The 25,969-nt window shown below is 53.1% G+C and overlaps 1 protein-coding gene across 2 annotated transcripts; it reads left to right on the forward strand.

The window, feature by feature from the left end:
- The first annotated feature begins 280 nt into the window (after nt 1–280).
- Nucleotides 281–25,969, forward strand: Trim29 (tripartite motif containing 29). 2 transcript variants are annotated; one of them, XM_085828255.1, is made up of 10 exons: nt 281–1,151; nt 8,768–8,863; nt 9,791–10,024; nt 11,570–11,768; nt 14,228–14,329; nt 16,492–16,584; nt 18,997–19,092; nt 20,329–20,430; nt 21,818–21,894; nt 25,013–25,969. In XM_085828255.1, exons 1-10 carry the CDS (start codon nt 345–347, stop codon nt 25,073–25,075), a joined length of 1,869 nt encoding a protein of 622 aa, XP_085684381.1. In that variant the 5' UTR covers nt 281–344; the 3' UTR covers nt 25,076–25,969. The 2 variants fall into 2 exon arrangements, with proteins under 2 accessions (XP_085684381.1, XP_021028227.1); XM_021172568.3 differs by lacking the exon at nt 20,329–20,430.

A 25,969-nucleotide genomic window follows, 5' to 3' on the forward strand; every position in this document is an offset into this window, starting at 1 on the left:
GAGGCTCCGCCTTCCCGCCTGAAGTGCATCTGATGAAGCAGCCTAACTGGTTGTCAGTGGTGGGAAGTAATAAAACTGGGACATAAAAAACACTTCTTTAAAATCTCGGGCTAGGGATGAATGTGCAGGCGTGGCCCAGGTTATTAACCACTCTGCCCCGCCTGTCTCTCTGGGCCCGTTTTGTCAGGTTGCTCCTCCTATGGCTCCTCCTCCTGCCCCACCTTCTCCCCACAGGTGTGTCCCTGGGCTCTGGCTGCCAGCCCCACTCCGTGCCCCGAGACATCCGCTGAAGTCACCTGCCAGGAGACCCCAACCAGCAGACACAGGCTAGCAAGTGACCTACCATGGAAGGTGCCGCCGATGCCTGCAGGAGCAATGGGGCCAGCCCGGAAGCCAGGGACACCCGCAGCCCACCGGGTCCCAGCGGCAGCCTAGAGAATGGTATTAAAGCAGACAGTAAGGACACCAAGACAACCAACGGGCACAGTGGGGAGGTGACAGAGGGCAAGACCCTGGGCAGTGCCCTGAAGTCAGGGGAGGGGAAGAGTGGCCTATTTTCCAGCAATGAGTGGCGCAGGCCTATCATCCAGTTCGTGGAGTCTGTAGACGACAAAGGCTCCAGTTACTTCAGCATGGACTCTGCGGAAGGCAGGAGGTCCCCTTATGCGGGGCTCCAGTTGGGGGCTTCCAAGAAACCTCCTGTGACCTTTGCTGAGAAGGGGGAGCTGCGAAAGTCCATCTTCTCCGAGCCCCGCAAACCCACGGTGACCATCGTGGAGCCCGGGGAAGTCCGCAGAAATAGCTACCCCAGGGCTGACTCCAGCCTCCTGGCGCGGGCTAAGTCGGGCTCCGAGGAGGTGCTGTGCGACTCCTGCATCGGCAACAAGCAGAAGGCCGTCAAGTCTTGCCTGGTGTGCCAGGCTTCCTTCTGTGAGCTGCATCTGAAGCCCCACCTGGAGGGCGCTGCCTTCCGGGACCACCAGCTGCTCGAGCCCATCCGAGACTTCGAGGCCCGAAAATGTCCCTTGCACGGCAAGACTATGGAGCTCTTCTGTCAGACCGACCAGACCTGCATCTGTTATCTCTGCATGTTCCAGGAGCACAAGAACCACAGCACCGTGACGGTGGAGGAGGCCAAAGCAGAGAAGGAGGTGACTTGCTAGGCCCCTCGCTGCCTTCCCTTAACCCTCCCACTTGGACCCTCACTGGGGACTTAAGGCTTCATGGTGCTCTGCTTTTAGGAAACATTTATTCCTCCTCTTCATCTTCATCCTGGGGGGGAGGGTCAGAGGTCACTCTCTAACTTCCAACGATCTTAAGAGGGACATCCCGTTCGAGCCAACAGAAGATTACACGCTAGGCAAAGCACACCAGATGAATCCTAAGTCGGGCTGGAGTGTAAAACGGAAGGATTCAGAACTCTCTGCTTGGCTGATCTGTTGTCTGTCCCTCTGTCTGTCTGTCTGTCTGTCTGTCTGTCTCTCTCTCTCTCTCTCTCTCTCTCCCTCCCCTCCCCCTGTCCTCACAGGTGATACTAAGGCAGGAAGACTCTAAGAGGGGACTTGAGGGCTCCTGAGTACCCTTTTTTTCTGATTCCAGGTTTGCACTTACAGTCCTGCAGCTGCTGGCTCTGCCCTAATCTGGAAGTCACCCCACCCCACCCCACCCCACCCCCATCCCCTCCTCTGCTCTCAGCTGGGCCCTGTGCCCTTTGTTTGTGTGGCTCCAGCGGACAGGTCTGTGCCTGTGGGTGGACAACATTGGATCGAGAGCATGTGTGGGTGGGTGGATGTAAATGTGTGTTTTATACGCACTCGGGTGTCTGCGAATGTGGGTGTCTGCCCCTATTTATGTATGGGCTACGTAAGTGTGTTTGTGTGAATTCCCTGTGTGCAATTAGGCACACGGGGAGGAGCAGAGGCAAGGCAAGTGGAGACTTGTGGGTGTGTTGCACCTGGGGACGGTATTCTGGGTTAAGGCCCAGCTGTGGCCACTGGCCTTGTCCCTTCCTGAGCTCACTCACCCAGTAGCATGTGGCCTGCCCAGGGGCAAACCTTCCTGGTGGCCAGGGCAGGGGCTTTACTTTCTTGTCAGCTTTTGTACCCCAACGGGCTCCTCTTTACCTAGCTCCGTGATCACATGCTTGCCGGTCACTGACTCTGTGCCTCTTGCCACTACCCTCGGGCCGCAGGTTCTGAGTCGCAGGTGGGAACAGACTCAGACATCCTCTCTAGACGCTTCATTTGGCTTCTAAAGGTGTCTTCAGCTTCTCCTGTCCCTGGCCCCAGTGTCCTCTGACACCAGTGTCCCCTGGCTCCATCCTGGCCTTTAGCTTCAGGATGGGAGACAGAGAGAGAGAGCGTGAAGCCATTCTTAGGGACTGTGCTGGGGAATTCAGGACAGAAGGAAGGCACCGGGAAGCAGTCTCAGGCCTGGTGTACAGACGGTGCCAGTCATGAAATGTAAGACAGTGACTAAGCTCCCTCCATGTGAGACCGAGGCATGGGTTACACCAGCGGTTCTCAACCTGTGGGTCAGATCCCTCCGGTGAGTCTCTATCTTAACAAACAAACAAACACCACTGCTCTAGACTGCGTTCATGTTTCTCTGTGAAGCCGAAGAGTCTCTGAGGACTCTGGGGTGAGAAGGGGGACAAAGCAGATACAGAAAGCAAAGGTTTCAGGTCCCAACTCCCCCAAAGCCTGGTATACATGCTGGCCTCTTTTCTAGGCAAACTTTGGTTCCACTGTGAGCATCTGCTGAAGGGCTGATTCCAGAGGGCAGGAAGGTGTGGGCATTCTAGCCTAGAGACTCAAGAGCTTCCGAGTTTGCTATTCTCAGCCAGGGGCTGCTGTAGGGCTCGGAGAGTCCTTGACTCCGATGGCTTGGTAAAGAAACAGAGTCTCAGACATACAAACAAGATGGGACACCCTCCCAGGTATGCAGAAGCATAAACACGGAATTGCAGAGGGAGAATACCAGGCTTAATGGAGCATTCTCAGTCTCTCGGTCTCCTGTTCACCCTGCAGATGGAGGGAGGGCACACCCAAGGGAAGGATGGAACCTGGCTGGAGAAAGCTGTGCCTCAGTCCCACTTTGGGAGGGAAAGGGATACTGGAGTAGCTGCTATGGTGGGAACTTGGGGTAACCTGGGGTAACAACTCACCTGTCTGTGCTCTTGCAACACTAGGATAGACAGAGAGGAGTGGGATTGAGCATCCAGGAGACAGCATGGAAACAGTCTGGGGCTGGCTATTATGGGATGTTGGACTTGGGGGGACTTTGACCCAGAATAGGGGAGGTGGTTTGATGGATTGGGGTGAAGCAGAGTGTCAATTCTGGCATTTTCTGAAGGCCTCCGAACCAAACTCAAACACCAGCTCCTGCATGCCTTTGTGCAAGGAAGCAGGCAGAACCAGCTCTGCAGGCCTGCTGGTGAGGCCAGGTGAGGTCATTAGGCAATGTCTAGGTTAGTTGCACAAAGCTGAAGATGACACCCAGGGCCACGGGCACTCATCTCCCGGACCTCCAGCCTATGTACAGACTTGGAGTACAGACTGTGCTGGGAAAAGATCATGTGTTGTAACACATAATAGTGGCCCTTTCCTCTAGTGAATCTCAGTGCTTCCCTCTCTACTCTCAATGTCCCAATGTCCCATAGGTGCTCACTGGTCCAGCTTATACCTCTGTGTTCTCTCAGGCTATGATAGGAGATAAGATGAAGAGGGATATCAGCATCCTATTTATCCATCGTCCTCCCTAACCATTCCGAGTCCCTCCAGCTACAGCTGCCTGCTCCAGGTGGCCCTGTCTTAAGGTGCATTTGACCTGGTCTCTGGGTTGACATCGTTGGCATAGGAAAGTGTACGCTGATGACATTCAAACTGGAGTGCTACCCCAAAGGGCTCATACTAAGTGACCTGTCCACATTCTAGACATCCTCATCTGACTCAGTTCTCTTACTTTGCCTTGTGGCTTGATTTCTCATCCTCTTGCCCAATTCTTTGAGCAAGGCTGAGCCACTAGGGTACCAGGATAATGCCGCCACTGGTCCTTGGGTTGCTTGCTGTGCTCATTTGGAGAGGAAAGCTCCTTGAGCAGATGGTGGGGACTGGGGTTCAGGAAGAGGAGCCAGACTAAAAGCTGGGCTATTTAGAATCTCCCTGGTCATTTTCAGGGTCTAGGTGTAAGATGGGGGCATGATCAGTTGGATGACGAGGGGAATCTATTAAAGGACTGGAAAGTGAGAACCAGGCAGGTGGTTGGCCATCCAGTCTCTATGGAGCTCGAGTGGGTCAGGGTTGGGCTCAGCATTTGCATGATTGCAAATGAAGCAGTCCTGAGGGATGGAGGGCAGGCTCAGTGATGCAGGGACTCATACAAAGGCCAGGGATGAAGAGCTGAGGTAGGGTGGGATGGAGGGTTTCTCTCTACCACTTCAAACCTTTTTCCCTAGCAGGATTAGAAGAGTCTTCTTGTGATCATCAAATCTAGGGGCCTCCAAACAACAGGCTGCAAGTCGGGGGTCACTCGGTGATCTGTTAGAACACAGAGTCCCAGTCTCTGCTCTGAGACATTCTGGTTCCCCCGGATTCTAATGTGTAGCTGGGCAGAGTAAGGTAGCCCAATTCACCACAAGGGAAATGAAGCTAAGGGGTGGGTAGTGACAGCTGTAGGGCTCCTCCATGGTCTGCAGATGCCAGGATGAAGCCTCGAACTCTAGCTGGCACCATCCTTTAACCTGAGGCAGGAGGAAGCCAAGGGAGTGAGAGGGGACACCTCAGTGAAGCTGGTGGACAGATAGGAGGCCATTTGACATGTGAGCATAGAAATATGAAATCTATTCAGCATTTCAGATCCTTATCCAGGTAATTATTATGTGTCTGAGAGTACAAATTTGGCAATTAACTGGCTCATTTGGTAAATGTCACAGCCCAGGGCCCATGCAGTTAATCCAGGCTGACGGAACAGCTTGGCCGGCCAGGTTCTTCTTTCCCGGGGCCCTGCTGGTCCACGGGTCTAGTGCTTGACTGTGTCTACACTTGATCGGCAGTCTAGGCTGAAGCACCTCAGGAAGTGCCATCCCTCTACTCTCAGGGGGCTTCTACTTACTCAAGGCCACAAGAATTTTAATGCTGAGCGACCCACCACAAAGGTCATCCTAGCCTTCACAGAGGAGAGGCCCCAGACAGTGTGGGAGAAGGGAACAAAGGAAGCATTTAGGGACAGGCCTGGGCAGGGTGTAGAGAAAGAATCGAGGAGTGGGAGGAAGCCAGGAGGGAGGAAAGGGGAGGGGTGGAACACTGGGGCCTGTCAGTCATCTGGAGCATCTGGGGGAGGGGTAAGGGGAGTAGAAGAGTGATAGCTAGTGTGTGTGTGTGTGTGTGTGTGTGTGTGTGTGCAGTAGGAAGGGAGGATTGCTGAACTTCACCAGCTCCAAAGAGGAAGGAATTCGTTAAAGGACAAGGTCTATGTCCTAGGAATGTCTAGACTCCTACCTCACAAGGGGCTTCTGAAGACCACAGAACAAGAAATGAGCCCCTTGATTATAACTTGCCTTTACATCTCTTTCTCAATGTGCACACTTGGACCGGCTACATAGCCCCTTTAGGTTTTGGTTGCTGCTTCTGCAGTGTGTGGCTAACACCACTGACCTCCACAGGGTCTTTGGCTTGTACGAGATGCTCAGTAGCCCAATGCCTTTCCTCTACCTATCTATAATCATGGTTTCTTTGGATATCCTGTTGTTACTTTCTATGCAGAATAAACCTGACAAACACTAAGAAGATCTGAGGCACATCCCTAAGGATCTGGCTCTAACACATGTCCTCAATGGGACAAGACCCCCCCCTAGATAGAAAAGGAGCCATTACTGTGACACTACTTCCAGCCCCAGGAATACACTGTATCCTGCAGGTCTGGTCTTGCTGACCATGGTGTAGGTACTGGACCTCTCCCAGCCCATGTCTGACAACTTTAGAACCTCAGAGAAGAGGAGGGCCAGTCTCTCCTCTGCCCTGACCCATTCTGCCACCCACTGATGCAGACAGCCTGTCTCCGCTTCTGATCCTGCCCTTGCACGTGCCCAGGCTGGTCATCTCCTCCTGCCAACATAGGTGGCTGGGCAACACCCCAACTCTCCTCTTCAGACCTCAGATGGCCCCTGCCCTCCCCCTTCCCTCCCTGTCTTTCATAACTGTGGACTCCCAGGAGCTGATATCTCTTTGTCCTTAGCTTATATGCTCCATGGCCTAAACTGCATTGAGCTCTATCCCTTGGACTCAGGACTGCCTTCCTTCCTCTTGGCTAGCCAATCCAAGGTAGAGCCTTCAACCAGCTGTAGGCTGGCCACACAGCTCTTGATAGGTGTCTTTGGTACTACTGTTCACCTCCAGCTCCTAAGTCTGCCATTTATCTTCTTCCACTAGCAGGGCTTTGCCTGTTCTCCACCTTTTCTACCTCTTTCCTGCTTCCACCAGGGTCCTCCTTGCAAGGGGATATCTTACACTTTTAAGTCTGGTGTCCCAGCCACTGTCCACTCTGAAGTCTGCCCACATCCTGACTGTGTCTATACCACATCTGGACTCCATCAGTCCCCACGTACCAGCCTCACCATCTAACATGTCTCAGTCACCTGAGCACGTCTGCCACTACCCTACTTGCTATGTCTACTGTCTTGCCCCACCTGGGAGGTGCCGTAGAGAAGTGGCCATGGGGACATTACTCAGTCAGTGCTTACTCTGTGCCAGGTGCTTTCTGAGAGCGTCACTTGGTGATCCCCATCTCTCTCCTACACCCTTGGTAGTGGGTATGGGTGCTCAGGTTTCCTCCACAACACAAATGGAGCTAGAGCACAGGGAAGCAGAGGAATTTATAAGACCCCACAGACTGCTTGCGGGTGGCGGTTAAGGGTCTCAATCTTGGATTCTTATTCACGAGCTTTGAGTGAGCCTATTTGAAAGGCTTAGCTGCAAAAGATGGGAGGCCTCCTGCTCTATTTGGACCCTGGTCTCCCCCAGGAATTCTTTAGGGATGGAAGAGTTGCTGGGACACATCCCTTATCCTTATCTTTATTACACACTTTCTATGCCTATTCCTCAGGGTACAGAGCTTCTGCTCAGGCCTGGACCACATTAGGGTCTTTAGATCACTAGCTCTACAAGTGTTGTTTCCTGGGCATTTTGATTCTTCACCTCAAGGAGCAGAGCTGGAGGGTGAGGGCTTACTCTCTTTGTTTCCCCCACCCCTGCTGCTACTGTGTCTTCTCTCAAGCTTTGTTCCAGAGACCCAGCCAAGTCCCCACCCTCATCTTCTCCTGCAAGCCTGTCTTCCTCTCTGGCGATGGTATTTTCCATGCTATGGGTTTTCAGATTTTGGCGGTGGGACAAGTGCTTACTGAGAACATCCTAGACTCTTTTTGCTTGGAGAGCCTGGGAATATGGTGGTGGTGGTGGACAGGTCATGGAAGCAGGACTTCCTGTCTGGGGGTGGGGGTGTCTGTGGCTCCTGAGTCCCTGTTTTCCACACCTCTGGACACCATTTTTAAAAAGCCAATGGGAACCTATTTACCATTAGAAGCCATGCTCTGGGGATTGTTGCGACCATCCCAGGGCAGTCCCTCAGCCTCGGCTACAGGCGCTCCTTGGTTCCGTATTCTGTTCAAAAGCAGCTGTTGATGCTGCAGGCCCAGCTGCTCATGACGCCCTGCCAGGAGAGCTCACCTGCCTCATGGCTTGTGATTTCTTCACCTTAGCCAAGGTGTTCTTGTAGGTTTCCCAGGGAGATGGCTAGAGAGACGGGTAAGAGTCTGTTTTCGAACCCCAGTGGTTCTGGGAAGCTCTGAGTCATGCAAGACCTCCTTGAAGGATCACCTCTTTATCTTCCAAGCTGGACAGGGCTTTGGGAGCCCAAGTGAGGCTCAGGAGGAAAACAGAGGTGCCTTTGACTCATCGGATAGCCTTGGCTTTAGCTTCACACCTCCAATCTGCCCCAGTGAGAGCTACTTTTCAGAGGAGGGCTTTTCCCCACATGGAAGTCAAGGGTGAGCGTAATCCTGATGTCTCAGTGCCCTCCTGATAGAGCTTCTTCCAAGCCCACCACAGGGTCCGACACTCTGTGAGCCTCTGAACATGGGTCTCAGGTCCTCTCCTCCCCTGCCTGGTCTCACCCTGTAGTTTTTTTCCTTCAGGGAGCCTGGGGGAGTGTTCCCATCTTGCCTACACTGCAGATACGCTCCCTTTCTTATAAACAGGTTTACAGCTGTGCCTGCCTAGACGGAGTCTGTGCCGGCGGCAACCCCAGCTCTTGCTTGCAACACCAGGCCTGCGTCATGCCACAGAAACGCTGCACAGGGTTTCTGCTACAAGACACTCCCTGGGCAGGGTTCCACTGGACTGGGCTGAGTCCAGATCATCTTTTTCACCAATGGCCTAGGCCCACTGAAGGGAACCAGAATCTCCCACCTTTCGGGTTAGGTAGGAAGGATCTAGGAGGCTTAGGTCCTATAAGGACACAGCCAAACTGCTCAGCCCTAGTGGTCCATTAACACAGAAGCATGGCATTGGATACATTGCTGGATTCCTAGTCACTAGCACAGAGCCCAGCAGATCTGAGGTACTGATAACATGAGCTGAGTGAAGAGCTATACAGATGCATGGGGAATGTGCCTGAGTTTGCTCTACGGTGAATCACGAGCCTGGGTCTCTGGTTCTGTCTCCCCCACCCCTCTCTGTCCCTGACAACTGCAACCTCTATGCTTTCCCTACAGACCGAGCTGTCACTGCAAAAGGAACAGCTGCAGCTGAAGATCATTGAGATTGAAGATGACGTTGAGAAGTGGCAAAAGGAGAAAGACCGGATCAAGGTGAGCAGCCCGAGGCTCTTCAGCTATGCCCTCACTTGCCTGTGTTGTTGTAGAGAAGCAGACCTCTGCTGCTGCTCCAGGCTTTGGCCCAGGGCGATACCCATATTTAGGCTCCTCCCACCCCCTTTGACATTCCCTCCCACTTCCCTTCTCAGCCTAGGACATTGAGGTGGGCTTTTCCCTATCACCTGAGCCAGCCAACAAGACCCTAGAGCCATTCCTCCTCCACGTATCTTCCAATGTCATCTAATGGCTGCTCTGCCCACCAGACTACCCAGCTACTAAATACACATTCTTTTCTACTTGGGCCAGCATGGTAAGCAGTATGTCTGCTGTGGCTTAGATAATTGCAAACCCATCTAAAGATACTGACTGCGGAGCCTGGCCTCAGGAACAGCCAACTGATTTACTTTCCAAATAATGTTTGCGCTAGTCGGGGTTTCGGCAAGCACACCCTGACTTGTGGGAGACTGTGGGGGCTTGTAGAGAGTCACCTGAGCATGGAATAGAGGTTCATGTTGACCTACCCACAGGAAAGAGCCAAGGTAAATAAGGAAGAGTGGGCCATAAGAAACACCTGCAGACAGATGTGCAGGTGACACACACCTGTCATCCCAGCACTCAGTGGGTAGAGGTAGGAGGATCAGAAGCTCAAAACCAACCTTGACTACATAAGAAGTCTGAGGGTAGCCTGGTTTACATGTAATCCTGTCTCGAGCTACAACAATAACAGAGCAATCCACCTAAAACAATAACATACACACTGGCATGGTTATCCATAAGAGGCATCGCCCAATGATGCCTTCAAATGAGATTGCAGACAACTGTCTTGTCAAGTCAGGTCCTGGGGTTCTCTGGTCTGTTAGAAACCTAGGGGGTTTTTCTTAATGCAACTCTTCCTCCTCCCTCCCCTGACTCTGGACCTAGAGCTTTACCACCAACGAGAAGGCAATCCTGGAGCAGAACTTCAGGGACCTGGTGAGGGAGCTGGAGAAGCAGAAGGAGGAAGTACGGGCTGCACTGGAGCAGCGGGAGCAGGATGCTGTGGATCAAGTGAAGGTGATCGTGGATGCTCTGGATGAGAGGGCCAAGGTGCTGCATGAGGACAAGCAGACCCGAGAGCAGCTGCACAACATCAGTGACTCTGTGCTGTTCCTGCAGGTAGACAACTCCACCATTCAAATCCTCGGTCCCAATGCTCATCTCATCCAGTCTCTCAGGCCCTCATTCACTATTCATCCATGTACGATTACTCACTGCCCATTGACCCACTATCCATCCATTTATCCATGCATCCACTCATTCCTTAGCCATTCACTACCTATCCATCTACCCACTGTCAATCCATTCGTTCTTCTTTCCATTTCTACACATCCACTCACCATCAATCCACTCGCCCATTACCTATCTGCTCACTATTCATTCAACTATCCATCCACCCACCCATTACCATACACTCACTATCCATCCACCCACCCACCCACCTATCCACCCATCCATCCATCCACCCACCCATCCATCCATCCACCCACCCACATATACACCTATCCATCCATCCATCCATCCATCCATCCATCCATCCATCCATCCATCCATCCGTGCCTACAAATATGCCCACCTATCACCCATCCACTCTTTACCCATCCCCCCTCCACTCACTGTCAACCAACCAACCCACTCATCTATCTACTTACCACCCACCCACCCACTATTTATCCATCCATTCACTACCAATCCTCCCGTCTATTTAATTTTCTATCCAGTCTATCCTCTCTACTACTCTTAAGGATGGCACGCAAATGTCACCTTGCACCAAGTTCAATTGCTATGGACCAACAGTGTTCTAGACTTGATAAGAAAGAGTTCTGTGATTAATTAGTAATGCCTGCTTTGGGAAAGGGAGGAGTGGCATGAGAGAGCATTTCGTACTTGTTATCTTTGATCTCGCCTGTTTGTGTATTCATGCATCCATCTTTCTGTCTGCTAGAATGTTTTGATACTCCTGGGCAGGCAGGACTCTATCAGGTGCCGTGGTGAATAGAGAAGTATGAGACATGGTTTCTGCCCCCAGGCAGCTGCAATCCAACTGGGAAGATAAGACATGTACAATTAGAGAACAATATGGAAAAGTGTGTAATTAAGTGATAAAGCATGTGGCTCAGGAGATAAGTGCCTATGGAAATTCAGAGAAGGGCTGGCGGGCTGGAGCAAACTAAGGACAACCTAGAAGAGGAGGTGCAGTTTGGAAAGGGTCTTGCAGGCTGCTTACGACTCAAGGAGGAGGGATGCTCAGGAGAGGGAGAAGGGATATGTAAGAACCAAGAAAGACTGAGGCAGGATTGAGTAAGCCTGTCAAGATGGAAACACACACACTGTTCTGGTATTTTCACCCACCTCTTTACCTTTCCCCTTAAAGTCTACACAGTCTGTGTCACTTTCACAACTCCCCGAGTATGTATGTTACGTACACATCGGTGCTGGGAGCCCTGGAATCTCTCATCTGAATGCTAATTTGGTCAAGGCTGATTTTAGCTGACTCATCTGTCCAGTGAGGAAAAGCAAGGCTAGCTATTGAGCTGATCCCAGAACTCAGCCCTTCTGGCTCTCCGCACAGTCCCCAGCTAAACTGAGAGTTCCCTTGCAGACCAAACTCCCCAGAGCTCACAAAGACCGGCAGAGTCAATGACTGCTTTTCTTTCTCCATAGGAATTTGGTGCATTGATGAGCAATTACTCTCTCCCTCCACCTCTGCCCACCTACCATGTCCTGCTGGAGGGAGAGGGGCTGGGACAGTCTCTTGGCAACTGCAAGGATGACCTGCTCAATGTGTGCATGCGTCATGTCGAGAAGATGTGCAAGGCTGATTTGAGCCGCAACTTCATCGAGAGGAACCATATGGAAAATGGTAGGTCCTCCCTTGTCTACAGGTCCGAGGTTGAGTGTGTTTCTCAGCCAATTCCTGCTACCAGATATAAGACAAGAACCTGGTTAGCTGACACCTCATGGTCCCTGTTCACTCATTCATCGGACACGTTCAGCTTCAGGCTCAGGGATTCTAACATACCCCCCCCCCCCCATCAAACTGGCAGCTATTACAAAGGATTCTAGAGTGAAGAGCCTCTGGAAACTGCTGTACAGGTGCCTCCTCTGTGGGCCATTCACTAAAGTCAAGGGCTGGTTTCATTCAAGTCTCCATCTGACTGTCAGCTCTAATCTGGCAGCTGTATACTGCTGCTGCTTGAATGGGCTGGCTTTGAGTGGGTGAGTTAAGGGCTTCATAAGTAACCCAGAATTACATCTGGGCTTGGAGGGAGGGAGGCCTGTCACCTTGACCGTGATGAGTAGTGTTAAGCCCACAGGCTAAAATTGGCCTGGTGGTGGGTTGGAGGTGACTTGACGTGTCTCTCTGACTCATCAGCCCGTCTCTGCGTCACGCTTTTCCTCTGTGGAGATCACCTGAAATACCTCACAGAAAGACTCCTGAGAACCTGCCCTGCTAAGCCCTTATTCCACCCAATCCCACTCCCTTTAGGGAGTACCTGAAGCCTGGGTACTTTCTCCAAGGCCAAGCCCCAATGGCTCAGGCCCAGTGCAAGATCTTCCAAAGCAGCTCCCTTGGCCCTCGTAGCCATCAGCACCAGTGGGAGTGATTCTGTCTGGTCTCCAGGTGCAACGTATCATTCTTCTCAGAGAAGAAGGCTAGGAGTGTGCAGGGGACCACACATGCATTATCCCATACAGTGTCCTTGTGAAATATGGGGGCGGGGGAGTGAGCATTCAATCACACCTAAGGACAGATAAGCCATTTTAGCAAGACAATCATTTGGCTTAGAATGGCACTCAGATCCTGACAGCCTTTTCCTAATGGCAATAGCCATGATCCTAATGGGGCTGGTGACAGCCAGTGTGATTGAGGGCTCCCCTGGACGTAGGCATTATGTCGAGTTCTTTCCTTCCTTGGCCTTTCTCTATTCCCTGGTAGGGTGTTGCATCTTGCAAGCGTCCAGGTTGTTATTTGGAGAAGCAGCCTTTCAAAGGGCCCCCAGCCAATGGGGAGGACATAGTGTTGGGTTTCCCACTGTTCATCTGGATGCTATGGCTTCTCATCTTAAACTGGGCCACTACCACTGTTGACAGCAGCAGCCGTGGTTTAAAGAAGGACCATTATATTCTCTGTGGCACAAACCTTGCAGGAGACTCCCTGGGTATGGTTTGGGCAGATGCAAGAGGACAGTCCTAGCTAGGGTAGGATAGCCTGTGGACCTCGTAGGAACCACCCAGCCTCCTGGTGGCTCATCATCCCATTTCTAGGTCACGATGATTCTTGCCACAGTCTCTGTGCAGGTGTGGTCCGGCGTCCTATATAAGGTGTGGAGTGTGATGGTGGCAGGGGCGAGGCTGAGTGTGCTGACTAAGCTGCCCTGCACCTGTGCTGCAGGCCCCGGGGAAGCCTCCCTTGCCAATGTCATGCTCTTGTTACCGTTGGCTGTTGGCTGGATGGTATCTGTTATAGGAGATAGAGGCTGGGTAGCATGTGAGTCAGGCCTTGGAGTGACCATCTGCTGCTCCAGACCAGGGATGCATTGCACCATCCCAAGCCCAGGGCTCAGAGGTACCAGGTCACCTTCAGAGATCCCTGGTTTAGTGGGACCAGGGCTGGACAAATACCTTTAGTCTACTGGGCACCAGGATCCTGCTAGATGCTGATGGAGATGGAGATGGAGATGGAGATGGAGATGGAGATGGAGATGGAGATGGAGATGGAGATGAAGATGAAGATGAAGGATAGGTCTGAGCCATCTACTCCTTACCTGAGAGAGCATGGGAGGGCTGGGGAAAACAGCAGCCAGGAAGTAGGGATAGGAGAGGGATGGAAGGCAGCAAGGTAAGGGTAGAGTTGGACACCGAGAGACAAGGTTGTTGGGATTTGAGAGTCTGCAGCTGTGTGCAGCTTACCCTACACAGCTGACTGGATCCCTGGACTACAGAGGCCAAGAGAGAACCTCAGTCCACCACCTGATACCGCCAGCAGTGGCTGGGACTGAAGTGGAGTGAGGGATCAAACCCCTTGACTAGTCCTATCTCCAGCAGCAATCCACTACCCCTTGATTTCCTTTTCTGTCACATGGAGATGTCCATTCACATCTGCCCAAGAATTGACGTAGAGATCAAATAAGAAATGTGTATCTACCATGTACCCAATAGCCTTCGCTAGGAGACGTGTGACTGGAAAGTAGCTCACTGGAGGAGCCGGGTGCATATGGACACCGTGTCGTCATGTTCTCTGTGAGGGTTTGACTCTTCCTGTGGGCTAGCTCCTCTTCCCATCTCTCCCGCTGCTGACCTGCCCACCCTCTCTTCCAGGTGGGGACCATCGCTACATGAACAGCTACACCAGCAGCTATGGGAACGAGTGGAGCACGCCTGACACCATGAAGAGATATTCCATGTATCTCACGCCCAAGGGTGAGGGAGTGTGCTACCAACGGTAGCCGTTCAAAGCCCCTCTCGGACTGGTGCTTCCTGGGCAGAGTGACGATGACTCAGTGTGTCTGGCACCTGCATTAGTGCTTCCATTCATTCAGGGGTGACACGTGTCCTGGTTTGGTGGCAGGTTATTCAGCGTGCTGCTCGTTAGATGCATCAGTCCCCTAAAGCAGCTGGTCACTCCTGTAGCCTCTGTCCTTCAGTGTCTTCCAGACTCTCCTCTGGTGGGCCAGAGTTATGTAGAACTTCTGTCCAAGTTGCAAGCAGTGAGCCCTGGGTAGTGAGCTGCTGCCTCCAGGGCCAATCTGCCCCTCTGCATTTTCCCCGGAGTCACCTGCCTCCTTAGCCTGCCCTCCAGGGGGACAGCCTAGGCCAGGATCTGCCTGCCCTTGGTTTAGAATAGTCTGGAACATTCTTAGAGGCCAGCAACAAAACACAACAGTGCATGTTGCTATAAGGGTGGATGTCCCACACCACAGGCCCAGGGTAGAGGGGGTATGCAGGTGGATGTGGGAGCCAGGGAGTCTAGAGAAAAGTGAGGGTGCTAGAGAATGGAGGGTGGAGCGGGAGGGGGAAGATCTGGAAAGGTGTTTAGCTGGAGAGTGGAGCCAGAGGCTCTGAGCAGTTGCTGACAGATAGATAAATCCACAGGACTCGGGATTGGAAGAAATGAGCTCATCAGACAGGAAGTTCTGCACCCCGCCTTTCTTAACAACACCTGGACTTTCTGGAAGGTTCTAGGCAGCAGAGAGGTGCCAGGATTTCCCCTCTGACATCCCTAGGGTGAACCAGACTCTGACATCAGTCCTGTCCCCTCTCTCTGCCCAGACCTCCACTCTTACTTAGCCAGTTTCATGAAAGGACAAACTGTGCTGGCCAGATCCCCAACATCTCTCTCTTTAAAAGTCCCTGTCTGCCTCTTACCAGCCTGGTCTCTCTGCTTCCAGCCCTGTGTGGTTAAGGGCTAGCCAGATGATAGTGTCTAAACCCCACTGATGGGGCCGTTCAGTCTCCACTGGCTTCGGCTCGATTCTCTCTGCATAAGGGAGACCCAGGGACAGAGTGGTCCAACTGCTGTTCACCAGGTGTAGGGAGTGCAACCTCCTACAACAGCTCCCTGAGAGTGCCAGGCTGAATCAGCCTGAGGCTGGTCACTGTTCCCTTTGGCCTGTGTCCTTCTGTGTGAAGAGAGGCAGTGAGACTCCAGGGCTAGGAGCTTTTCTGACTTTGACTCTGGGCCTGTGAGTCAGTTGTGTGACATCTATAGGTAGAAGAAACAGGTTCTTCTGGTGTCCCTGCCCTGTGGGGACAGGATTGGTAGGACACCTGCAACTCCCAGGCTCAGGGTAGAGGAGAGGCATGGGAGGATCTGAGAAGACGTCAAGAGGACCAGAGAAATGGGGCCACCGAAGGCTGAGCCTGGAAGCTTAGAGTGACTATGACCCCCCTCCCTTGGAGAAATTAGTTCCCAGGCTCAGGAAGGAGGGCTTTCTGCCCAGTGGAGGGGGCAGGGCTGTGATGGCAAAGGATGGACAGGCAGGGCAGGGCCGGGTGAGTCAGCAGTGGGTTGGGTGTACGGTGACTAGGCGAGAGGGTAGAGACAACAGGAGGGCCCTGACTAGGGGCTGTGTGGGAGCACAATGCGGGAGAGCAGAGAGAAGCCACAGGCTGTGTTGACAGGAGATCCAAGCTGGTCCATTAGCCTTCGTAGGAGGCTAGGTCATTGGGGGAGGACACAAAACCTCCCCCCCTCCCCCCACTGTTGTCATGCCTCTTCTTCCTCCTATGACCCCAGATCCCAGCCTCTGCAGTGCAGGAGCGTCGCGTCTCAGCCTCCTGCTCTCAAAACTCCTCCATAGAGTGACCGAGCATCTTAGTGCACCCAAGACACCCAGAAGTCTAGTACTCTGGGCACTGTAGCCAATAGTGTCCCCTCTGCTTTCCAAAGGGTCCCCTTCTGGGTGATGAGTTTTGTGACTACCTCAGGCTAGACCCAGGGATTGTTCCTAATGGAAGAGTCCAAAGGGCTCTGGGGGGGAGGGGGATGTTTAGGATACTAAGAGTCCCCTCAGCAAGTGGGAGTCCACAGGTCCCGAGTTGAGTCAGGACCACGTTTCTGCAATGATGTTTCTGCCCCACAGGTGGGGGCCGGACATCCTACCAGCCATCCTCGCCTAGCCGCCTCTCCAAGGAGACCAACCAGAAGAATTTCAACAATCTGTATGGCACAAAAGGTAGGCAGGGACTCAGCTTACAGTAGGCAGGGGCAGTGTAGGTGTGCAGGTGGGAACCTGGGATGGTGGTGCCACGGCTGAGTCATGGATAGAATGTCTTGACTACCCAGTAAAAGAAGTGAGGGAGCAGGATGGGCCTCCTGAGCCGAGAGAGAGAGAGAGAGAGAGAGAGAGAGAGAGAGAGAGAGAGAGAGAGAGAGAGAACTGCACTGCCTTATGCAGAACTGCATGATGTCATTGGTTAGGCTGGGGAGGAGCTAGTAAGACTCCGCATCTTTAAAAATTCCCAGGCCGCTTGTTCTTTTCATCCCTGAAGGATGGGTTGGGGGGAATGGGGTGTCTACTCTGAGGTTAGTTGTGGCAGCCTCTCCTAGTGAGCATCAGGACTGAAGGCCCACGAACCTGAGTTGACTTCTGCACTTGCCGGTAGTGGCTAAAATGAAATGCAACTGGAAAGGAAAGCCTGACCTGACACGTGTGTGTCGGGAAATCACAACAGCTCCTTATACAGAACTGGGTGTGGGGGAGGGGGTGCCTTTCCCAGGGGAGCTGTCAGATACATCCTGCTCCGAGTGCTAAGGAGAACACTGTTCCAGGTCAGGATCGTGGTGTGCTCACGAAGCCTCTGTTTTGGGGGGCCTGATTTTGCGATGGAGCTTTTGGGTACTACCTGTCATGGACAGAGAGCACTGGGCCAGTTCGGCTAGGCACCCCCAACCCAGAGACAGTCCTAGGAAGACCCCCTTAGTAAAGAACAGACCCCTGAAAACTGGAAGGTCACTACACTGCCATCTGGTGGAGAGGGCGACGCCCCGCCTCTTTACTGGTTGTTGAGATTCACAACTGTGGAGGCGGGGGAAGCTAGCTCAGTTGGTAAAGTATTTGCCACACAAGCACAAGGACCCAAGTTTGACTCCCACCACTTCCGTGCAAAAGCTGGGCGTAGCTCTGTGCGCCTGTAATCTCATTGCTAGAGAAATGGAAATGGGGAGTCTGGAGGTCAGACTGACCAGTCGGCCTAACCAAATAAGCAAGTTCCAGGTTCACAGAAGACCCTGTCCCCAAAACAATGTGGAAAGTGACTGGAGACACCAGAGGTCCTTACAGCTGACAGGCATATTAAACTCAGTGCTTGCAAGCCGGCCCGCCCACTACCTCTCCCCCATCCACATACAAAAGGTTTACAGCTGTGGCCAAACCCAGCAAGAATCTCTGGGAGAGAGAGCAGCAAGACAGTGACGGTACATGGGTCTGCAGAGGTGTATCCTTGTGTCCTGACACTTGCTGAGTGAGGTCCCTAAATCTAACTTTAGAGTGGCTACTTGCCCCATTTCACTCCACTCATCCTTCAGGGACAAGAGGAATACATGGGCTTTGTGGCCACTGCTGCAGATGGAGCCTGACTTAGGAGGTACCCAAGGCTCTCTGCTGCTGAGGAAGAAAGAACTTGAGGAGCATGTCCCATTAGTGGGGACTCCAATGTCATCTTGATGCCCCAGCTATTTCTCCCTAAGATCTCTTCCTCAACACCACAGAAATCTCCTTGCACATGGCTCTCTGTTAGCCTGTTCACCCCACACAGAGGATGTCAGGCATTCTGTCAACAGTCTCTGTCCCCAAGTGATAGGATGTATTGGTATTTATTTGCTCATTTATTAGCACGTGTGTCCATCAATCATGTGGTGAGTGTGTTCTGGTAGGCGTCAGTTTGATGCAGGGCCAACCAAACCTATCCCTGGCACCATAGGAGACGAACAATTAAACAGCCAACTATAGCCCAGGGTCCAGACAGGTCAGGGTGACAGGAGGGAGCAGGTAGAGGCACACAGGGAACTCAGGGGAGGTGACAAGGAGACCTGCTATGTCAATTTGCTGAGGATGGGGAGCAAGGACATGTCCCACGTAAAGGCTCATTTTGAAGCTAGTATTAGAGGAAGTGAAGTCACAGCTTGGCTGGGGTGTCAGGAAGTGGGTGAGAATGGGGGGCACCTGTGGGCTGTGTCATTATTCTGTGCCCTTATTCTGAGAACAGGAGCTGGCAAGATTGCTTAGTGGGTAAGGCCCTTGCTGTGTAAGCCTCATGACCCCAGTTCGATCCCTGGGACCCCATGTAAAGGTGGATGGAGAGAACCCAGAGGCATCCTCTTGTAACACAGGCCACTCCGCATCCCCTATGAGTTACTAAAGAGTACAGATCACCCTCTCATTCTGAGGATGGTGGCCTATAGGAGCACACCTATCCTTCACACACCTTCCATAGCAGGGAAGGCTGGGCACAGGTGATGTAGGCATAGTGGCATCCTGACCTCGGAGGTAGCCAAGGAACCAAGAGTCAAGGGTCTGATTGATCATGCCCTGGTCCTTCTCCATGCCTGCCTACCTGGGTTTGACGTGCCTTCTCTGTCCCGCCAGGCAACTATACCTCCAGGGTCTGGGAGTACACGTCCACGGTTCAGAACTCTGAGGACATGCCCACGGTGCAAGGCAACTCCTCCTTCTCCCTGAAAGGTGAGCTCACTTCCTGCCCCTCGCTTTGCTTACAGGCCGCCCTGCTTGAGTCTGTTCCCTCTCTGGCTCGTTCCTCCCTCACACACTCTGGAGGCGAGGGTGCCAACCTAGATGGAAGCCGGGCCTGTGGTGCGTCCCAAGGCAGGGGAGGAGGCTGGGTTATGGTGGTGTTTCTTAGGGATGACACACATACTGGGTCCTAAAGATGGGCTGGGACAGCAGGAGAGTACTCACTCTGCCTCCGTACCCCTCCTGGCCCAGACACTTCTTTTGGGCTGCTTCCCCAGCCTCTCTGCTATGGAGCTGATTTACCTCTGTTTGCCCAGTGACTCCCAGCAGCTGACTAGACCCCAGGTCATGCAGCAGCCCCCAACTTCCTGTATAGACATCTTGTAGCAGCCTGAAGGGGCGAACAGGCTTCTCAGGCCTAACCCTCTTTTGCTATACTTGGCCCTCACCTACCTACTTTATCCCTGGGGGTCTTGAACAGGTTGAATGGGCTACATCTCCTTTTCTCTGGGGTTAGGCCATCTTGAGTGTATAGTAGGTCAGAGTAGGTCAGGGCCCTCCTGTCTGTCTCTAGGCCTTAGAGGCAGCTGTGATGAGGAGGGCTTTCCCTTCTCACTACACCCAAACACTTATCCCGGAAGGAGCAGAGGCTTGTCTCTTGGGATGGAGAGGGACACTGCCCTTCCATCCCCTCCCCTCCAGCAAACAGTGGCCTTTGAAGTGGCTTCATCACCTTGTGGTCCAGTTCAGGCTAGGGCACAAGAGACCCTAGGGAAGTCCAGTATCTGGGTCAGGCGTGGGACACTGTGGGACTCTGTGGCAGGCTAGGGACACTGTGGGACTCCGTGGTAGGCTGGCTCCCAGGTGCTTACCTGCTCCTTGCTCAAGCCTAGTCTGAAGGTCACATGGTGCAGAGGGCAACAGCTCTTAGCTCCAGCTCTGGCTGGCTCCGACATTTCCCATCAGACTGTGTACAGCCTCCTGCTGAGGCCCTCCTTGGAAGGGCTTCTCACTTCCAGCGAGTTCATGGCAGGCACCTTCAAGCTGACTAGAGATGGCCTAGCCAAGTTGCCCTATGTGCCAGCATAGCCCGCAGTTCTGAGAACCCCTCCTCCCACACCCTCTGCCCAGTCCACAGGGGGAGCACAGGGCCCCAGAGAGGTGTTAGAGCCTCAGCCTCCTGGAAGCCTGTACCCACACCACTGCTAACACCTCTCTCTCTCCCAGCAGGCACTGGGAAAACCCCCTATCAGTTCACAACCCTGGGACAGGCCACTGCCGAGTTTTCCAAGCCCCTGGACCGCAGTGGGCTGTTTAAAAACAATCCCGGTATCTGCCTGCTCCCCATCCCTCCCCTTCCTCTGTCATAGAAGGGCAGGTGGGCCATGCTATGGGGGGGTCTCTGCCACTGCTAGGGAGTCCTGGGTCCTGTTCCAGAGAGAGAGAGAGAAAGAGAGAGAGAGAGAGAGAGAGAGAGAGAGAGAGAGAGAGAGAGAGAGAGAGAGAGAGATGCATGTCCCCTGTCCCCACCATCCTGGCTCCCTCTCTTTGGACTTCTGTCTGCTGCCAAGGCTGGTCTCCTGGGCCACCCCGTCCCCACCCTTAGCTCTTACGGCTGGTATGGGTTTTTCTTTCTGGAAAGAGAGAGGCCAGGTCTCAACTTCCAGTTTTCATTGTCACCCAGGACCCGTAGAATCTTCTCTTTCTCTGGCAGCTTCCACCCTAGGTGCAGGGACAGCTCCAGGGGTTCTTGCTCAGTGCAGGGGGAAGTTCTGCAGGTGGTAGGGCCCACTGCATGCAGCCACAGCCTCGCTGGATCGTGGCTGCCAAATACTGACCCCGTGAATCTCTCTAGCTTCTCATTCTCCAAGTCATGGGCGATCTGCCCTGCCGCCGAGCAGGCTTTCCATTGTGTCTCCCTTTATAGAGTGCCTGGGCTGAGAAGGAGGGTGGGGAGGCAGGCAGCCTTACCCTGGCTACCCGCTTCTCATCAAGTACTGAGAGCCACCTGCTGGGACCTTGGGCTTGCTGTCTTAGCCTTGAGTGACAGTCACACTGGCCAATGGCTGACCTTCTGTGGGTTCCTGGTCTGCTGCTGGTGAGATGTGAGATGACCAGAGCCAGGCAGAAGGAGTGGAATGATGGATTTGGAGTCTGGCAAGCCTTGGTTTCTAGTTCTGATAGCTCCTTGCTGCGGGCAAACTGCTGAGCTAAAAGAAAGGACCAAGCAGGGGCAGACACTCACATGATGCTTGGCACAAGTGGGGCTCAATAAATGACCCTCACAGCAGAGCCAGGAGTCCCTCCTTCTGGGCAGTGTTGGCAGGGGCTGCTGACTGACTGAATGACTGTCCTGGACTCTGGCAAAGGGACAAGTCTATGGTTGTTAAGCCCTCTGGGCCAGTGGGTGGTGATCCTGGCAGCACAGTGCAGACCTAGACTGAGCGACAACATTCTCCTGATGTCTGGCCTCATCCATCTGACTGGCTCCTCCTCCTTCTGTCTGTCTTGCTGCCTCCTTCCTTTGCCTCTCAGGATGTCCAGTTGGCAACCGCACCGCCCCAGCTGCTGCACACCTCTGCAGGTGGCTGAACTTGGTCTTGGGCTAGATGATGCTTGGGGGTCACTTTGGGGCAGGCATCGAAGCTGCTCCGTCTATGGGGCTCCCTGATTGCCATCCAGGGCTCCTCCTAACTGGAGCATTTTGTCTTCCCAGGCTATCCCTCCCTCCTCCGGAGCCAAGTTCCCAAGGCCCAGCCTCAGACTTGGAAATCTGGCAAGCAGACTCTGCTGGTGAGTATGGTGTACCGGGAGAGTTGCCAAACATAGGCGTGTCCAGGGACCTGGCAACTGTGCAGGCTTTCTGAGTCTGTTTGACAAGAGTGACTTTTCTGGGCCATGCTGGGAACATGGGAGGCAGCAGTGACCCTTACACCAACATGTAGCAAAGATAGAGAAATGGACTTACAGGCAGGGGACCAGTAACTGCACACTGCCTTTGATCTCGGTTTAGAGCCTGTAACACGGGCATCCCATGTTTGTATTTGAAATGATCACTGCGTATCGATGGTGGCTTGGTCACCAAGAGGCATGTGATTGTGATGGGCGTCACTCCTAGGGCTACTTTCTATTTCTGACAGCATAGAGGCCATTAGGGGTGATGGTGTGTGTATGGGGGCCGGGGAGCTGGAAAGCTAGAAAGGTATATTCAGAATTTACTCTCTAATAACTCTAAGCTGGGGCTATTAGAAAGCAGCACTGGAGGGGGGATGTGGCCGAGGGACCCAGACCATCTGCTGGCACCTCAGAACCACAGACCCTTTTCAAGACTCTCTTCATTCTTGTATTTATGGGTGCACTGTCACTGTCTTCAGAGACACCAGAAGAGGGCACCAAATCCCATTACAGATGGTAGTGAGCCACCATGTGGTTGCTGGGAATTGAACTCGGGACCTCTGGAAGAGCAGTCAGTGCTCTTAACCACCGAGCCATTTCTCCAGGCCTTCTCTTCATCCTTATAACGTGATGATGAGATGAAGTGCCCCCCGCTTCCCTGTGGACTGACAGTCTTATCCGTGCCTGGGAATAGCATTGATCACAGACTGCCACCCTGGAGGCTTCATCTCCCCTAATGCTTCCCTCACAACGGCTTGCTAGGTCCTGAGAGGCCATCCAGTGAGCCATGCAGGTAGCACCAGGGTTTTGTTGAGATGGGGGTGGGGGTCAGAGCCCTCCCTTCAGCTGCTTTTGCATTTTGAGGTCAGAGCATGGGATTTGCTGTTCTACAAAGAGCGGCTGGGGCTGGTTTAATTGAAAAAAAGTCTTTAATTTGTGGGCGAAAAGAGCTAAGTGATTGCATGTAATGCAGAGCTGGGCCCAAGGGTGTCGAAGCAGCAGGACTGTGGGAAACAGATAATGGGAGAGTTATCCCTCTCCCTCCTGTGCACCTTCCTGGCTCTCCAGCCTCCAAGGCTCCAGCAGGACAAAGCTGTGCTGTCCTACTGTGACACCTAGTGTTGGGAGGATAGAGGCCAGTGTAGTAGGAGGACTGAGAGCCAGGCTGCCTGGTGCCTAGGCCTTAGCCAGCACCAGCTTCCTATGTGATCTTGTGTGAGTCGATCTTCCATGCCTCAGTTTCCCCGTTTCTAACATGAATTCTGCAGTTTGGGTGATTTCATAGTCCTTCTGACTCTCACATGTGGTGACCCCACATATGAGGATGTGGGATGGAAATGAGCACCCCACTCACCCCCTGCCCCTGCCTCTCAGACAGCAACATTGTTCACTGCATTGTTCACTGCCTGCAATCCATACACTATTGACCCAGCCTTTCTGAAAGACAAGTTCTCGCCTATTCACCTTACCCAAAGCACGGTGGACTTCTTTGGGGCTCTGGAATGGACCTGAGGGCTAGAGAGACCTGGCTCTAGGCTTTGCTCTATTACAGTAGCCCTGTAACTTTGTCAATGCCCTGTTTTCCTTCTTGAGCCTTAGTTTTGTCTTCTGGGAATCAATGGTTTAGCTGGAGTCTGGGCTGAAGACCCTCCTGCCCTGGCCTTGCCTACGCCTGATTTCTACTATGCAAGGGTGTCAGACCAGGGCTTCTGGGAGGCCCAGAGTGGCTCTGTGCCTGACCCACTTAGGGACAAGGCTGATTCCTGAGACCCTCCAGAGGCTGGCAGTGCTTGTACTGGCCAGGGACATCTCTTTGCTCTTCCATGCCAGCCGGGGGTGGGGGGGCTGAGTTCTCAGTGGGGGTTAGGAGGAAGGGAGAAAGGGGCTGAGTTCCCTGAAATTGCCATATGACATGATCCAAAGAGGAGGTCAGGAAAGCTCTGGCAAGAGAGGCTGGAGCTCCACGATTGTGGATGGTGGGGAGGGAGCACAGCGGAGGGAGGACCTGGCATAGTGGTGTGCTAATTCTGTACCCTTCTGTCAGCGAGAGTCAGCAGAGAGAGCATAATCCGACACATGAAATACTTGAGATCCAAGAATAATACCAGGAAGTGGAATGGAGCAGGGGGTGGTGGGGTTTGGAGTCCAGTCTCTGGGTCTCTCATCTTGTTCCCCCTGTTCAACTAGCTGGTGACTTAGGCAAGTTGCCCAGCCTCTCTGTGCCCTGGTTTGCTTACTTACAAAGTGGCTGTGATCATAGTCGCCTATTTAATTGGACGGTTGTAAAACCTAATTGAGTCTGTCGATGGCAAGCCCTTGGCACGGTGCTGTGTAGTTTTGTAGAACACAAAATGCTATAGCACACGGTGGCTGTGGTGACATCAGGATATTGGGTGGGTGGGTGGGTGGGTGGGGCAGGGGATGATGTCCAAGCTCATATGCTAAGTGGCAGGGACAGACTCTAGTTAGAATTTGGACCCAGAAGTTATGCTATCACCAGCCATCTCCTGGTAGCAAGATAGATCTTGCAGGCTGCTTCAGAGTCTAGGTTGGGTGGGCAGGTTAGGGGTTTCTCAGACCATCCGGCTATCCTAACTGTCTTAGTCAGGGTTTCTACTCCTGCACAAACATCATGACCAAGAAGCAAGTTGGGGAGGAAAGGGTTTATTCGGCTTACACTTCCATGCTGCTGTTCATCACCAAAGGAAGTCAGGACTGGAACTCAAGCAGGTCAGGGAGCAGGAGCTGATACAGAGGCCATGGAGGGATGTTCTTTACTGGCTTGCCTCCCCTGGCTTGCTCAGCCTACTCTCTTATAGAACCCAAGACTACCAGCCCAGAGATGGCACCACCCACAAGGGGCCTTTCCCCCTTGATCACTAATTGAGAAAATGCCTTACAGTTGGATCTCATGGAGGCATTTCCTCAACTGAAGCTCCTTTCTCTGTGATAACTCCAGCTGTGTCAAGTTGACACAAAAATAGCCAGTACACTAACCAATCCTCTCTCCCTGCAGTCTCACTACCGGCCATTCTACGTCAACAAGGGCAGTGGCATCGGATCCAACGAGGCGCCCTGAGTTCAGGACGGAGGAAGCTGCACTCCCCCATCCTCCCATTGCTCCTGCTTTGCAAGCTGCTGCTCTTTCTCCCGGGCAGGAGCCCAGCCCCACCCTGCCCTCACATAGTCTCTGGCAGCCCTACGGGGCACTCTTGATTCCTCTGCTCCTTTCTGCTTGGTGACAGACAGTCACTGTGACTTCTAGGTGTGAAGCCAAGAGACCTACCACAGGGGCGTGAGCCAGCTGGGCTCCTTTCCCATATACTAGGCCCACACAGTGCTGGTCTGTCCACCTGCACAGGCTCTGTCACGTCAGGCTTGGTGACCATTTCCCTCCACTAGGTACCTAGTTACGGCAGCCTCTTTGCTCCTGTTCCTTGGGCTCATGTTGTATTGACAGCCTGAGCCTGTCAGGAGGAGATGGGTCCCGCATGTCCTCTTGCATCCTCCTTACTACAGTATGGCTGGTCTTGGCCACGCCTTAGAGGATGCTCTCAGCATCTTGGTTTTTTCCTGGTCCAGTGGAGAGGTTCTGCCATGTCCTCTTTGAGGCTGCAAAACCGGAGAATGGGCTGTCCTATCTGGCAAGAGGATTGTAGCCTAGATTTTCTCTGCCATTGCTTGGAAGAGCAGTTCCCCAGGTGCGCCACAATTCACTCATGAAAATTGGCCTGTAGATGTTCACTACTATGGGAATTTGATGCTCTTCATGGTAATGGCCAGCAGGAGGGCTGGTAAGAGTGGTGTCACTTAAGATGTACCACCCGTATCAGGAGAGCCAGCCTCCATCCATGTCACATGTCACTGGGCTTTGAGATAGCCAAATCAGGAACAGCACTGGATGTTGGGAGCTTGTCTCCCACTCTGGGCTGACAGGGCCTCATGAGCCAGCTTGCAGGGGTGGGGAGGGGCA

The sequence above is a fragment of the Mus caroli genome, unplaced genomic scaffold (assembly GCF_978045245.1).
Source record: "Mus caroli unplaced genomic scaffold, Mus_caroli_1 scaffold_11, whole genome shotgun sequence".
NCBI classification, from domain to species: domain Eukaryota; kingdom Metazoa; phylum Chordata; class Mammalia; order Rodentia; family Muridae; genus Mus; species Mus caroli.